Source organism: Symphalangus syndactylus, chromosome 17 (assembly GCF_028878055.3).
Source record: "Symphalangus syndactylus isolate Jambi chromosome 17, NHGRI_mSymSyn1-v2.1_pri, whole genome shotgun sequence".
Classification (NCBI taxonomy): domain Eukaryota; kingdom Metazoa; phylum Chordata; class Mammalia; order Primates; family Hylobatidae; genus Symphalangus; species Symphalangus syndactylus.
Window position 1 is genome coordinate 72,841,375 of NC_072439.2, and position 17,867 is coordinate 72,859,241.

General features: G+C 37.1%; 1 protein-coding gene across 10 annotated transcripts in view; it reads right to left on the reverse strand.

Annotated features, from left to right (window-relative positions):
- TNIK (TRAF2 and NCK interacting kinase) overlaps positions 1–17,867 on the reverse strand; it is a 409,664-nt gene that overhangs the window by 154,428 nt on the left and 237,369 nt on the right. For all 10 annotated transcript variants that reach the window (XM_063621578.1, XM_063621584.1, XM_063621583.1 and 7 more), the window contains one exon: positions 4,832–4,957. In XM_063621578.1, the coding sequence (XP_063477648.1) occupies positions 4,832–4,957 (126 nt within the window). The remainder of the gene's footprint in view (positions 1–4,831; positions 4,958–17,867) is intronic.

The following is a 17,867-nucleotide window of genomic DNA, read 5'->3' on the forward strand; positions in this document are numbered from 1 at the left end:
ATGTATATATACATATATGTATATATATATATATGGAAGAATGAATGAATGACTGGGGAATAAATAAACACATACACATCAGGCTTTTGGTTCCCAGTAACAACAGCCATCTCCATGAGAAGAGCAATTGGCCAGGGTGAGAACTAGTGGGAAGTGACTCATTTCCAGAGTACAATACCTCCCATTAACACCATGCAGATGCCAGCAGGCGTGCTGCTTTCTCCAAGTACCTATCTGAAAATGGACTGAAGATTTTGCTCATTTTTTAACAAAAACTTCCAGGGGACTTTCACAGAACTTCCGACCAAGCTAAAGTGTTATGTTTTAGGATGTCTGCAATCTGGTCCTGCATCATCCACTAATGAGTTTTGAGGCCCAGGGAAAGTAAATTAACTTCACTGGACCCAGCAAAGTCTGTCATGACTAACTCTCCTTCCAGCTTAAATCATCTCAGGATCTGGAAAAAGGCAAAAAAGAGTCAAGCCCTATTGACCACCCCCTCCTTCCCTCAACGAACGATTTGTAAATAAACACCCCAATTACCCCAATTTTAATAATTCAACTTAACATGAAAACCAACTATCCTATCTGGCCCATCTCACAAAATGAGTGAAATTAATGGTTAGGTGTGGCTCATCTAGAAATAGCTGTTCTAGCTCAGGTGATAAGCTGGGAGATGGTTCTAAAGCTATATTAATGCTTTTCTTTTAATTGAGAACCATAGCCCTGACCAAAGAAAACACCTTTCTATAGACGACTATAAAATAGCTATCATTTCTTGGCTATTATGAATAATGCTGCAATGAACACAGGAGCTCAGATGCCTCTTTGAGATACTGATTTGATTTCCTTTGGATATATACCCAGAAGTGGGGTTTCTGGATCATAAGGTAGTTCTATTTCCAATTTTTTCAGAAACCTCTATAGTATTTTCCATATGGCTGTACCAACTTACATTTCCACCAACAGTATACAAGGGTGTCCTTCTCTCTACATCCTCACCAACAATATACAAATTCTTTTTCTTTTAATTTTAATTTTTTTGGTAGAGATGAGGTCTCACTATGTTGCCCACGCTGGTCTCGGACTCTTGGGCTCAAGCAACCCTCCCAGCCTTGGTCTCCCACAGTACTGGGATAATAGACATCAGCCACCATGCCCAGCCAATATACAATTTTTATTTGTTGATTATATCTTAATACAACTGGGAGAAAAAAAGTCAGGATACTGGTTTTCCTCGGGGTGGCAGTGATTGAGAGAGGGAGCACAAGGGGGACTTCCAGGGTGCTGATAATGAGCTGGGGGATAATAGCTATCATTCGCTACATGTCATCTGCTGCAGCTTCTGGCAATTCAGGGTCACTGCTAAAATGCTAAATTGTTGACAATGTAGAAGTCCTTTGGAAACACAAAGATATCTTAACTCATGCCACCTCATCACATCCTGTTGAATCTGCAGGCCTTAGGGAAACTGAGCTCTCAAAAGTATCTGTTGCAACCAGGTTTTGTTCTAACAATATAATTTTCATTCATAAACCAATGATTTTGTCAGCATATTACCCAGTGCCTTCCAAATGCTGCAGAGGGAAGCAAAAGACACAATCCTTGCCCTCAGAGAGCAGACAGTCTTTTATAAGGAGCAAGGACAGCCCAGTAGTAGCAATAACAAAAGCAGCAGCAGAAAGGGTTCAGATGCTGAACTTAAGAGCAATTTCAGGCCAGGTGCAGTGGCTTGCACCTGTAATCCCAGTACTTTGGGAGGCCAAGGCAGGAGAATCACTTGAGACCAGGAGTTTGAGACCAGCCTGGGCAAGAAAGTGAGACAAAAAAATAAATAAATTAGCTGGGCATAGTGGCGTGCACTTGTAGTCAGAGCTACCCAGAAGGCCGAGGCGGCAGGATCGCTTGAGCTACGGTATTTAAGGCTACAGTGAGCTATCACGGTGCCACCGCACTGCAGCCTGGAAGACAGAGCAAGACCCTGTCTCTAAAAGAAAATGTATTGAAGAGGAAGATTAGAGAAAAAAAAAAGCAGATGTAAAAAAGAAAAATGTTTTTAAAATGAAATTACTGAAATTACTACCTCAAAATAAATATTTTCAACACAATTAGTATACATTATATCAGATATCCCCACCAAGTTACTACATGTGTGTTTTTTCCACAAAAATGAAAACATACTATATCTAATTATAACCTCTTCAAAAGGCTTTACAAAGTCCTATTTTATTTTATTTTAATTATTATTGTTTTTGTTTTGTGAGACGGAGTCTCACTCTGTCACACAGGCTGGAGTGCAGTGATGCTATCTCGGCTTACTGCAACCTCCACTTTCCAAGTTCAAGCAATTCTCCTGCCTCAGCCTCTGGCGTACCTGGAATTACAGGCAGCCACCACCATGCCCACCTAATTTTTTTGTATTTTTAGTAGAGACAGGGTTTCACCATGTTGGTCAGGAGGCCGGTCTCAAACTCCTGACCTCAAGTGATCCACCCGCCTCGGCCTCCCAAAGTGCTGAGATTACAGGCGTGAGCCACCCTCGCGCCCAGCCCCTACTACAATTGTTAATGCTTAACCATTTATAAATGTAGAGCTACATCATTTTAATTGTCTGCAGTGTCCCTTAAGTGACTCCCTATTGGTTAACTTCTACATACATCCTTATGTAGTTACCTAAATAAGTGACCTTATTTAGGACACATTCCTGCCTGTGAAAATATGGAGTCAAAAGTAAGGTGCTTGCTTTGGAAGGTGTGTATGTGTGTGTATGTCTCTGTGTGTGTGTGTTGTGTGTATGCCAACTGCCCTTAAGTTGGACCACTGTTCATTCCATGAGCAGTGGGTATGGGTGTCCATTCTGGACATTATAATGAAAAAAAATCTTTGCCAGTCTACTAGGCAAGAAATGGTATCTATTGTTTTCTTGTGGATTTCTATTGTTAGTATAAATAGCATTTTAATACACCTTTACTGATAATTGATATTGCTTACTTTTTTGGTTGTAACCTTTTCCTTAACTCAATCTTGCTATTAGTAATTTCATGTTTTTCCTATTGATTTATGAAAATGCTTCATCTCTGAAGGCTACTAAATTCTTTGCTCATTATATATAAAATTAATATTTTTATTCAGTTATTTGCATTTTTACTTCATGTTTTTTGTTAAGAAGACATTTAAAACATGTATATAGTCAAGTCCATCAAAATTATATTTTATGATGTATCCCTTTGTTGTCATATACCTCTCTTTAGGATTATATAGTCATATTTATTTTCTCCCACAACTTTTATATGTTGAATCTTCATATTTACATCTATTATACATTTAAAGGCCACAATTAAAACCTACTGTAACTTTTTTAGAATCACATAAACTATATAAAATGTGTTTACCCCCAAATAATTTTTCTTTTAAATTTGGAGATAAGCCTTATGAAAAAAAAAAAATCCCAATGGTTCTTTTCATTTCCAAAGATTGAGTACTCACATTAAATTACATGAAAATCTTGTTAGTTTTATAAGCTAACATTTTTATATCTTTTTTGGTCACTGATTGCATTCATTGTCTATATTCTGTCTTCTCCACTGGATTGGAAATGTCTGATGCATTAAAATAGTTACTTCTACCCAAGGCTGAGTACTTTGGGAATTCTCCATGAAATAGCCATCACTGGATCCACACAGCTCAGCACAGTATTTGGCATATAGTAGGCTCTTGCTAATTCAGTAAATTTTGTGTGTTAGGCACATACAAAACCTCTGGAAAATGAGCAAGACAGTAAGGGCTTAAAAAGGTATTTTTAGAAGCACTAATATAACAACGACATGTGGGATGAACAGAAATTAAGAGAGAGGAAGGGGGGAAGGAGGGACAGAAGGACGGAAGGTAGAGGGAAGAAGAAAGAGTGAAAGAAAAGTAGATCAACACATAGGAGGCCATTGTAAAGTCCAGGCTTCCACTGAATGGGCCCATACTAGGGAGGTAATTATAAAATTGGCAAGGGAAGGCCAAACCAATACAGCATTATAATCTTGCTGAAGGACTAAGTGAATAAAAGTTCCAAGGACAGAAACCAGAAAGGTGAGCAAAATGCAGTCTGGGCTCAGCAGAGCAGCGACAGGGTTTGGTATCAAACACAGTAAACTTGTTGGTGGGACAGCCAATTAGAGCTGCCTCTTAGACTGTCAAAGATAAAGGACTGTGGCACACAGCTAAGTGGACTAGGGGAAACATGAAAGGAAAACAACCTTTGCAGAGTCCCTACTTGGTACTAGACACTGTATTAGGTATTTTACTTACAGAGTTAAAGTTTGTGTTTCGGAGTCACCCACACATCAGTAATAGACAGAGAATCACATAGAGCTTGGTTAGATCCTAGATCCACCCCTGCTAACTATGTAGACATTGGAACAGTTTACCCATTTTTTTCTGTAAACCTTAGTTTCATCATTCAAGAAATTAGGGAAAGAATGATACCTAACTCAAAGAAGCAAAATAAATGATACAATTCATAAAATGTAAATACCATGGTGCCTAAAATAAAACACAATAAAAGGTTGTCAATTAGTGAAAAAAAAAAAACAACAGAGAACTTAACAATTGGCTTTGGGGATGGTCCATATTAAGGGACAGAAGGAACATTTACAGATCCTGAAAAGATAGATATTCAAGGAAATGGGAGAAAACCCTGAAAACAATATGTTACGGATATCATGGGGGCTAAGGGTTAAAGAAGGAGTTAATCAAATTTTGTCATGAGGATAGAAAAATGAACCATTTGGCCCTGTTTGTTCTTTATGTGAATAAAGCAAATTTGGACAGCACTACATACCCAAAGTTGGTCATCCATGCCTGGTGGGTTCTTTTTGATAAAAGCACCATAGTATGTAGCAATATTCCGGTGATGAGAATATTTCTTCAACATGTTAATTTCTTGTTTGATTTCTTCCTCTTCATCCTGTATGAGAACAATATAAAAATTTTGTCATGAAAATCTATTGTTGTTAGTAGGATTCTGTTCTTCATCACCATCTAAAATTTTTCTTGTTTTTTTCTTCGTTGTTGACAAATGAGCATAATTATTACATATGAGGGCAAAGAACAATTCTAAAACATAACACATTGGCTGTCCAAGAGACTCTTCTTTTTGTACAACAAACAGGCATAGCACAATCTCTTGGAAAACAAAACAAAAACACCCCAAACAATCCCTCATCTCTTCACCTAAAAGAGATCAAGGTAGAAAGACTATTGAGAGAAAATTCACCGTAGGCCTCTGGGAACTACATCCATGAAGTAGCTATTACTGATTCTATCTGGTATAAGAAAGATTGAGGAAAGTGAAAGATATTAAAACCATGGGCTCTCAGATTTAAATTTTGTTAGGTTCATTTTCTTTGAAGGCTCCTTTCATTCATTGAAGTACCTGACTGAAGATGATGAAAGTCAGATGGGAAAAGGAGCAAAGGTAAGTTCTCTAGATCTAAGGAAGTTCACCAAGCAGGAGTACCCACCTCACCTTCAGGAAACTCACCTTAGAAAGAAAGGGGGAAATGTGGTGGTGCTGAGGATGTAAAAAGAGACAACTCTTTTACAGAGTTAGTTTCTTAATATTCAGGTTTTATTCACTGTGAATTTTGATTTGGAGTCCACCAGCCTGGACCCTTTTCAGAGGTCCTGGCAGTGCTGGTGGAGACGGTGTGACCTCCCATAATTTTATTTTCTTGATGTGTATACATGTTGGTTGGACGCCAGAGATGTGTTTTATTGTTGAGGTTGGGGGAGAAAGTTTCTACCTCAGGATAATTTTTTAGATGCAGCAGTAAGCTATGAGTGTCCCTGAGTGTAAGATGTGACATTACCATGACCTGAAAAACTACCCATGGTGTCCCCTGTCTGTACCCTCCCTCCACTCCGGCTGCACTGCCTCCTTCCAGTGTCTCTGCATCACTGGGACTTCCTGCAGTCTCTCGTGTACTGTCTTCTTTCCCCCACCTCTTCTTCATATAAGCTCTACTCACCCTTCCTGATTGAGTTTAATCAACATTCACCAGGGATCTCTTCCTTAATTCTCTCAGGCAATGTCAAGTCCCCCCACTGCATCTGGTCATAGCCCCTACACTCCTTCACATACCTGCTGTATTTGTTGACATTGGTTTGGAGGTATGTCCCATTATTCGACTCTCTTCTCCATATATCGTAAGCTCTCCTCTCCAGATCTTCAGATCTCAGTTCTACAGTTCCTTCCCCAGCAGAGCTCCCTGATCTGCCCAATTTGGTTCTAGCCCCGTGAATCATCATGTATCTTTTCCTTTGTAGCACCTATCAGAATTGCCACCCACATTTATCATTTGATTAAGGTCTCTTCTCCTTATCAGTCCGTAAGAATCGTAAACTCAGGAATCCTGCCTGTTTTGCTCTCTACAACATCCCTAGCACCAAGCAAAGTGCCTGTGAATAAATGCAACTAAAGGAACGAATAACTGCAAAGAGCCCAATGCCTAAAGCAGCATTAGTGATGTTAAAAGGAACAGGTAAGAATAGAGTGAGGACAGTAGTGAAGTGCTGACATTTGCTGACCATGCTTTTTTACTAAAATAAGCTTTAGGAAAAAACAAAGGGGATTTGCAAACCTAGGAGAAGTAAAGCATGTTACATATCACATGGCTTAACTAAGCTGAAGACTAGGTAATCTCAAAATAGAATATATGCCGGGGATGCCGAGCTAAGGAGAAGCACGTGGCCAGAACAGCGGGGAAGGGAGTCAAGGGGCAAGACAGGGGAAGGCACACTGCTGACCACCTATTCTTCTCTGCAGCTATCAGAAACTCCCCACGCCTTCATTGCAGGTCGTGGAGAGAATGACCTTCGCCAGCCTTCAACTTGTTGAAGGGTCCCTACAGCGCACCTCCAACGTCTTACTGTGGTGCACATTGGCTATTTTTAAACTTGCTGTATGGGGCCAAATAATTGTGGATGAATGTAGGATGTGAGCGGATGTACTTTGGGGAAGTCTAAATAGAAAGGGAGAAAAACGACCTGAGGGTTTCTGTGGGCAGCACAGCATCGACAGCTCCTTCCATTAAAAAGGCAACTACGTGAGGTAATCAAAGACACGGATCACTTTCCAACTGCAGCCTGTCAATCTTAGCGTCAGTCATTCTTAGTGAGAAATCAGGCTGCTTCTACAAGTATTTGCCGCTTGCCTCCTGGGTTCTTAGCAGGATAGTGGGTGATGTGGGAAAGACGGTGGGGTGGGGGGGGACTGCCTATAAAAAGCTCACCATGTCATTAAGAAAATAAGAGCTTATAAAACAGTTAAATAGCAGCAGAAGGCACTACGTAATTAAATTCAAAATAAATAGTACTGGAGGTCAGAATAAAGTCAGTCCATTCTCCATCATTTTGCAAAGGTAAACTGAGGCAATATGACAATAAGGACAGCATATGCATTGAGTCTGGGATCAGAAAAATGAGGGTGGGCAGAAGAGGTGCATGTTGAGTTTGGGTACCATTCCTTTCTGGCTGCAGGATCCCAAGAAAGCCACCTATCTTTTTGGACCCTAAGTTTTCTCATTTATGATGAGATAAAGATATTATAAGTCCTAGCATTTTGTGGTTCTTAGATAACGGATGTGCATTATAAAGTGTACTACAAAGTAAATGTTATTACTAATCTACGTAACCAAAAAATAAATAAACAAAAGGGCAGGAAGGCCAAAATGTAAATCACTTGAATTTTAGGTTTAAATTGCACTGTTTCCAAACACAATTATGGAACCACTGTAAGTCACGGTTAGGTAGTTCTAAAATATAAATCCTTGATCTTACGCAACCTGTTAAGTCAGCATGCAATTTAGCAGGCCTTTGGGGCTCCTGTTTATCCAGAATTTTAGTCTAGGGCACAGATGGCAGTAAGTTATTCAGTGAAATAGGAAGGAAGACCCTTACTAGTGACAATAATTGATTTAACCATGCCTCAAAGAGTTCAGCCTCTCACAATATGGCCCATCGAGGGAGATGAGTTACAATGCTTTCCAAAAATGCAGAGAGAGCAAGGGAGGCTAGAATTAAACTAAAAAGTTGTAAGTTAAAAAATTATTGCCCCGTGAATCATCATGTATCTTCTCCTTTGTAGCACCTATCAGAATTGCCACCCACAGTGGCAGAATTGACACTGAATGTGGCAAAAAGTAGGAGACAATTTATCATTAAAGGATCACAGGCTATGAGAGTTTGAATAGACTCTATTTGTAAGTTATTTTGTAAATGTACTATTTCTAAATCTTAAGTATTAAGCACAAGGATCAAGCCCTCTGATAAACTAAAGACCACTGGGCAATAATGAAAAATATAGTAGTGGTACCAAATTATCATACATTTAAAAGAGTAACTTCAATAAGCCAAGTCCGGTACTCTAGGAAGAAGCATTACTTAAATCAGAAGCCTTCCAAATCCAGTCATATTCCTTATGTTAACCTCAGCCATGGCATTTAAACTCTCCAAATGTCAGTCATTTTCAACTATAAATAGGAATAAGAATACCTATGTAAGCCACTTCTCAGGGCTTAGAAATGATTAAGTGCTTATTTAAATGTAGCTTTAGTATTAACATAAAGAAGATAACATTATTTCTCAAGATCACAGGATCTACCTAGTGCTTAGTGTTTGTGGTAGACTGAAAAAGAAAATGGCCATGATATGTGTCCTACCTGCATCAAGAGGTGGAGTCCATTTCTCTTCTCCTTGAACCTGGGCTTAGCCACATGACTTGCTTTGGTCAAGGGGACATTAGCAAATCGGATGAAGCAGAGGCCAGAAAAGCACTTGTGCCTTGAGACTGGCCCTCTCCTACCGCTTGCCAGAGAAGCAACCCTTCAGCCCCCATGTGAGAAACTGGGATTGACCTTCTAGAAGATGAGAAATCATGGGAAGATAGGCAGTTTTCAAATGCAAGGAAATAGATAATTCCAGTTAATGCTTTTAAGCCACTGACGACCTCTGATGGCAACATGATTGTCACTATGTGGTCATAAAACATAGCCAAAGCCAAAACCTCACGTAATGTTTACTGTGTACCAGCGGCTATGTATGAACTATCTTATCGAGCACTCAGAACAGCTATGAAGCTGGATCCTATTTTACAAATGAGTAAAATGGGTCTCAGAGAAGTTAAGTAACTTTCCCAAGTTCACTCATATTTTAAACGTTAAACCTCAGATTCAAGACCAGATTTGTCCGACTCCAAAGCCAGTATTCTTAATTCTATACAGAAAACTACTAGTCAGACGAAGGGCAATTATCCATGGTGACCAAAACCAAAGTCATTGATCGGAAGAGTTTAAGAGCATCCTAAGCCAGGGCGGAAGAGAACCCTGACTTTTGTCTTCCAATTAAAGAAGCTTGTTAGCATACAATAATATTTGCTTATGATTGCTTTCAAGGAATAAAGAAGGGATTTTAAGTTGCATATTTATTACACAGGGGAACACACTTTAAGTACCTATGATATGCTAGGATTTAAAAATGGAATAAAACATTTAATATTAGTTATATGCTCTGTAATAAAGTCTGCCCAACATTTAACTCTCAATCCGTGGAACAGGAATAAAACTATGCAATTCCTACAGCAAGTCCAAGAGACTGGTCAGGATGAAGTCTAGAGAGAAGTATAAGGTGTACAGATTCATAAATGTGTCTACAGATTCATAGATGTGTCTACACGTCTATCCCCTAGATGTGTGGACACTGGCTAGAACCGTGTCTGCTCCCGCTCATCTGCACTGCTTTCACAGCAGCTGTTGCCATTAAGCAGGTGTTTGTGTTACCTGTCATTCTCACCTTCAGCATTGACTGAATGTGGCAAAATGTAGGAGACAATTTATCATTAAAGGATCACAGGCAGCGAGAATTTGAAGGGATCGTCACGATGATTTAGAATGTGGTTTTAAAAAAGCTTCTAAAATAATTTGTAAAAGTGAAATCCCTCCCTGCAATAGAAGTTTTTTTCAGGATGCAAATATATAGCTGACAAAAACTAAATTTTTAAAATCAGTAAACATTTATTTGTATATGCAATATCTACTTACACAATTAGTCAATGACAAGAAGTTGTTCTAGTGAATACAAAATTAGAAAGAAATTTAAAGTTACACATCAGCTCTAATATTAATTTTCATTTTTCTTTCAGTTCTATAGGATGGAGAGAAATTTGCATTTCCTAAGATAAATAGTTAAGAGCATGCCTTGAAATTTAAGTAGAATCTTCACAATCAATGCCATTCTGCACATGAATAGGGTAACCTAGCAGCACAAATTAAGAGGCTGGCATTTTCCAGTGTGTTCAAAGTTGGTATAACATACCAACATAACATACAAACTGTGTAACATACAGTTTGAGGTCTGCTTTTTAAATCACAGTTTATTATATGTTTATATTTAAAATTAAATGAGAATTGAGCATGTAAATCACCTAAAATTATCTCAGGGTCAAGTTACGCACAGCTTTGGGTCTGTTTCCTTAAATCTATTACATCTAACAGATGGTAATAAATCAGATTGTAATAAATAATTACAATAGATTATAATAAATAATTAGATGTACTAAATCTATTACATCTAATAGATTTAAGGAAACAGACCCAGAGTCATCCAACGAGTTGTCTAAGTCCCTATCTCTTCATTGTAGCATTGATAGGACTTTGCCAGGACATTCTGCAGGCAGCACCAGGATTTGCTGTATATGTTAACTCTAAGTTAAATTAATTCATTCAAGAATGATTTACTCAACCCAGCAAACCCATTACTAGGTATATATCCAAAAGCAAACAAATCATTCTGCCAAAAAAATACTTGCACTCACATTTTCACCACAGCACTATTCACAATAGCAAAGACATGGAATCAACCTTGGTGCCTATCAATGGTGGACTGGGTAAAGAAAATGTGGCATGCATACACCATGCAATACTATGCAGCCATAAAAATGAATGGAATCATGTCCTTTTCAGTAACATGGTTGAGCTAGAGGCTATTATCCTAAGCAAATTAACGCAAAAACAGGAAACCAAATCCTGCATGTTCTCACTTACAAATGGGAGCTAAGCATTGGGTACAGATGGACATAAAGATGAGAAAAATAGACACTGGGGACTACTAGAGTAGGGAGGGAGGTGGACAAGAGTTAAAACTGACTGTTGGGTACTATGGTCAGTACCTGGGTGACAGAATCATTTGTCACAAAACCTCAACATCACACAACATACCCAAGCATCAAACCTGCACATGTACCTCCTGAGTCTAAAATAACAGTTGAAAAAAAAAGTAAAGAAGAAAAAAGAATTATTTACTAAGTGCTACTATATTCCAGTCATAATGCTAAATGCCAGTAATATAATCATACTACAATAGGCATAACAGATTCAAGTTCTGCTACAATGAAGTTTACTACAGTTTAGTGGAAGACACAGATATGAATCAAAGAATGACAATTACATGCAAAATTACTACCATGAGAAGCATGTGGTAGCTGATCTAATTAACCTCAAGAAACTTAAGTTTGCGCTGATTTCTTAAGGCTAGGTGAAAGTTACCCAGTTGGGAAGAAAAAAAGAGAAAATGTGATATAGTGAGATTGGGACGGAAACATTTTCCTGGCAGAGAAAGTGTTTGCCAAGGTCGTGTGGCTGGAGAGGGTGTAGCATGTTGTCTACTTTGGAGGCTTTTGGTGCTATAAAGAGAAAAATAAAAATTGTCTGCAAAAGACCCGGTAATAATAACAACAATATGCACTGAATACCATGTTCTACATATTGTTCTGAAACCCTTCATAAATAATGATTAATATACTTACGTCTCATACTAACTTTGTGAGAGAAGTGGCATTATCCACATTTGTAGATGTAGAATAGAGAAGGTTAAGCAATATGTCCAGGGTCAGAGCGCCATGAAGTGTCAGAACTAGGATATTCCAGAAGACTGACACTGTGCAAGGCTCTTCTTTGCCAGCAGGCTAACCTGCTTTCTCTTACAATGAAGCGGAGTCCCTTAAAGAGTAGATAACAAAAGGACGTCTTTCTCATACCCAAGCCTGCACTGAGGCATGACTCCCAAGAAAACCACGAATTAACAGAAAGACCCAAACTCAAGTAACCCAGAAGTAAACAAGTTTCAAACCTAGCAATAATGTCATCCATGTGGCTAAAGTCTACCATAAATGGCGTGGCTTATATCTTCAAGGATCCTAGATTTACAATTCAGGTAACAGCCCACAGGAATTGGAATGAGTTGTTTTTTTTTTTTTCTGATAGTATAAACAGTGTAATTTATAACGTCCCCCCTTTTGGCTTTGGTTATTGGGAAAAATAACTAGCAAGTTCTCTGTGGCCTATAATTTCAATTTGCTTATCCTTCACCTGGCTTTCTAATCTTAATATTGTTTTTATATTTATTTTTACATAAATATGCATTATACACTACATATATTTTTACATTGTATATACCATTTATGCATTATATATTATCTGTGTATTATATGCATATCATTTATATATAATATATATTAGATATATTAAATCTATATATTTAATATATAACATATATTTAATATTAGATTTAATAAATATATAATATATATTTAATCTTAGATATATTAAATATATATTTATCTACATCTAATATTAAATCTACATTAACTGTTAAATATTTATATTTATATTGTTATATATTAATATAAAATATATTATATTATATTAAATATTATATTAAATTATATTTATTATATATTAAATATATAATATGTAAATATATATTAAATATATAAATATATTATATATCTATATATTTAAGATACATATTGTTTTATATATTATATTTAAAATATACAATATTATATATTATAACATATAATATATATTCATATAATCATTCAATAATGATTTACTCAACCCAGCAAACCCATTACTAAATTATGTATATTATAATTATATATAATATATAATTTAGTAATAATTATAATTTAATAATTTAGTAATATAATTATAATAAATATATTAAATAATTAAATAAAATAATAATTATAACAATTTAGTAATATAATTATAATAAATTATATATTGTTATATAATATAATACATATTAATTGTATAAAATATAATATATTGTTATATATTATAATATTGTAATATATTAATATATTATATTATAATATATTAATATATTATAATATAATATATTAATATATTATAATGTATTATATTAATATATTATAATGTATTATATATTATATAATTAATATACATTATTACATAATACATCTTATATAACATATAATATAAATTATATAATATAATTATATAATATACATTATATATTATATAGCAATATATATTATAATTATTATATTATATATCATATATCCTATATGATATATATCTATATATATATCTATATATATCATATATCCTATATGATATATAGGATATCTATATGATATCTATAATATACATGATATATGATATATATCATATATATGTTATATATAATGACATAATATATAACATATATGATACATATCATTTTATATATATGATATACATATAATATGCATATATAATACATAATGTAGTAGCAACTACTAGGTGCCAGTGCCAGTGCCAGGTTCGACCTTAGCAAGCTCTGCATGGGGTGCAAAGATGGATAATGCACAGTTCCTGTCCCTGGCCTTGAAAGCTTATTAGAGTCAGTAGGCTTCAAATGAGAAAGAAGTTTTAAAGAAGGAAAAATAAAAGTGGGTGAAGGATATGAACAGACACTTCTCAAAAGAAGACATTTATGCAACCAACAGAGATATGAATAAATGCTCATCACTGGTCATTAGAGAAATGCAAATCAAAACCACAATGAGATGCCATCTCACTCCAGTTAGAATGGCAATCATTAAAAAGTCAGGCAACGGTAGATGCTGGAGAGGATCTGGAGAAACAGGAAAGCTTTTACACTGTTGGTGGGAGTGTAAATTAGTTTGACCCTTGTGGAAGACAGTGTGGCGATTCCTCAAGGATCTAGAACTAGAAATATCATTTGACCCAGCAATCCCATTACTGGGTATATACCCAAAGGAATATAAATCATTCTACTGTAAAGACACATGCACACGTATGTTTATTGTGGCACTGTTCACAATAGCAAAGACTTGGAACCAACCCTAATGCCCATCAATGATAGACTGGATTAAGAAAATGTGGCACATATACACCATGGAATACTACACAGCCATAAAAAGGATGAGTTCATGTCCTTTGCAGGGACATGGGTGAAGCTGGAAACCATCATTCTCAGCAAACTAACACAAGAACAGAAAACCAAACACTGCATGTTCTCACTCATAAGTGGGAGTTGAACAATGAGAACGCATGGACACAGGGGAGAGAATATCACACAATGGGGCCTGTCATGGGGTGGGGTCAAGGGGAGGGATGGCATTAGGAGGAACACCTAATGTAGACAACGGGTTGATGGGTGCAGCAAACCACCACGTGTATACCTATGTAACAAATCTGCACGTTCTGCACATGTACCCCTGAACTTAAATAATGAAAAATAAATAAAAATAAAAGCTGAACTTCCCAAGTCATTAAATAGAAATTCAAAACATTGATGAGGAAGTCAAATCAAAGAAGAGCAACAGAGCTCAACAAGAGAGGACCTAGTGAAGTCAAAAGAGGGGAATGAATATGAGGTGGCAAGTGTTGGCAGCATAAAGGAAAGGATGGACCTGCAGAAGGAGACCTTGTGTTCCACTACTGAGGAACTTGGTTGGAAATCATGCTTTGAACAGCCCAGTCAGTGATTCCAAGCACCCCAGTTTCTGTGTGCCAATTTTCTCATCTATAGGCATCTCCACCCCACTAGGAGGCTAAAGGAATTAATTATAATTTTGATCAAATGCTTTGAGGTACACAAATAAAAGGACCAGTGAATACAAACTATTATGATGTAAAAATATTTTTTAAAACTATTGCTCACCTTTATTAGTTTGGAGGTATAGACAGTAGCCCCCAGGCCTATTTTTTGCACTTAAGCAATGTATCTAACAGGTGAGCATACACATATGACAAGCGCAACATCCAGGCCTTACACACAGCATGCATGAACATGTGCAAAGACCCAGACACATATAAGCCACCTAAAGGGGTCTAATCTGTATGCAAGAAGAGGACAGATGCTAAAGTGTGCATGGAGTGGGCAGCTCAGTTGTTCATTTTTAGAACCCTAGAAGCTTTCCAAGTTCTACATGCTGTATAGCATACAGAATTGAAGCACTGAAAATAGCCCCAAAGGTGGAGGGTATTATGAAGACAAAAAAACCATTTGTTTATCTTTTCTCTGTTGAAAGTTTTGACCATGTGCTTGATCAGACTGTTCTGTCTGCTGAAGACATCTACATAAATGGCTCCAAAGTAAAAGTCCCAAAGAGCTGTCCAGAGGGCCTCTGTGGCAAAGGAGCCTCAGATGGGAATCCCCAAGCTCTGCTGACATCACCTGAAGGTCAAGCTCCCAAATGTGGAGGTGCACCTCCCCTACCCCTTCACTTGGCTAACCAAGGTCTACTCGTCCTATAGATCTCACATAGCTGTCACTTTCACAGAAATCATTTATTGGCCACCCAGCTAGGTCAGTTTCTTCTTAAATTCTCTTCTCATACTCTGTATACTGCTTGGAAGTTATTCAGAATTGTGACTGCTATTGTTTAACTGCTAAACGTCTTGTACTAAAATAAAAGATTCCAGAAGATAGTGCCCATGTCTGTCTTGTTCACAGGATGACTCCGTAGCACAATGCATTCGTTCATTCTCAAGTAAATGAATGAATGAAATCTTGTGATTTCAGCCTTCAGCCTCTGGAATCTAGCTTCACTTTCTTTCCTGGATCCTGCTCTAGTAAGCTATTTTTTCAACTACATACCATTCAGGGTAAGGCTAACAATTCTGTAACTGAGGTGGTAAAGATAGGGTGAGTGCAAACTATCTACCCATATCAGCAATTAACTAATACAAGTTGGCACGTAGTTCACAGATCAGGCTGTCATCAAAATACACAACTACAGGATTTTAATGCACACTAAAATCTTTTCATTCCTATTGCCTGTCTTATTCAGTGATTCAATGTACCTTACTGGCACTAACCATTAAAATCATCTATTGAAGACCTATTGTGTGTCAGGTACAAGATATTATATGCCACTTAAGTCCCAAAACAAGCTTGCAACATTAACCAATAAGAAAACTGTGGCTCAGAAAAGTTAAGATTTGCCCAAGGTCACAATCAGTAAGGAGATGAGTGGAATATAAGCCCAGCTCTCTCTGAATCTGAAGGCCGTGCTCTGGCACTACTCTCCCATTTCTCATCCTAGAATAAGATGTCTGTGCAGAGTGTGGGTATGCCCTGACTGGCTCGATTTGAATTCCAACCCTGCCACTTACTATCCGTGGGGCTTGGGCAAGTTTCTTAGGCTCTCTGCTGTCAATTCCTTTGTAAAATAGATACAACAGCAGTACTCTCCTAATGGACGTTGTTTTAAGGACTAAATGAATTAATACATGTTAAGTACTAAGAACAATGCTTGGCACATAATAAACAATCAGTATTAGCCCCTTTTTGGCCCGTGCCTATTGTCATTATTATTATTAACAATATTATTAAGTGCATACTATTAATTATGCCACTGAACTGCCTCCCTTTTTGACGAAAGAACCAAATGTACTTGGAACAATGTGTCCCCCTTACTCTTCCAAACAACCCAAGATGAAAAGATTTTTCTTTTCTTTTTGTGCAATTTCAGCAAGCATTCACTGAGCCCTTTAATGATGGGCAAAACAGTCTACTACTGGGAGAAGACCACTTCCTTACTCTTCAGAAAGAGATGGAGGCTGGTCATAAGCTTCACCTACAGAAATTCAGTAAGACAGAAATAGGAATTCGGTGAAGCAGGGCTTAGCATGGATCCTCCTGGTTGGCAATCCTACGGTGTTACTCTCCTGTTCAACTTCTGGCTCTTGCACTGGCTCTAGTAGTAGTTTGAGGAAAGGAGCCAGGACTTACGGTCTCCCACCCTTGGTTTAAAAAAAAAAAGAAAAGAAAACCTGCTTACACTTCTTTTATATATTGGGTTTTTCTCTAAGACTATTTGATCAAAGTGTTCTACTGAGAAAACTAAAAATTAAAAACCTTGTAAACTCCTTGTCACAGTATTAAATTCCTTCATGACCTGGCCCCTCCTAGTGTGTCTAGATTCATCTTGTATCAACCCCTTCTTGGCACTTTTAACCTCGAAACTAAGCTATGTGCAGTTTCCAGAACATGCCCTCTCAGCCTCATGCCTTGGCATCGGCTGTATTCTTGGCTGGAATGTCCTCACCTGACTGTCCTCCTGGGCTTCCTCAGTGAGGACTGTCCCCTCACAGTCCCATCAAACTTTACAAGTAATGTTATTTACACATTCTACAGCCTTGTTATAAAGTGTATAAGCTTTATTTATAAATATTTAGGGCAAGGTTGTATTACTGTGAGCAGGCAAAAGACCTTTTTTTTCATCTTTAAATTTCCAGTACCTATCATAAAGTAGATTTTAGTAAATATTTGTTGAATAAATCAATGAAAAAAGAATCACATGAAATTGAACACTACATGAATTGAAGACTGAAAACAATGTGGTTAAGAAGATAGACTTAAAGGATGGGGTTACGTTGCTCAGGCTGAAATATTCACTCCTTCCTTTGGCAGCCATGTTACATTGAGCAAGATACTTAATATGCCTGGCTTTCACATTTCTAAAATGGGGCTAATCATGGAACCTGCTTGCTTAGTTG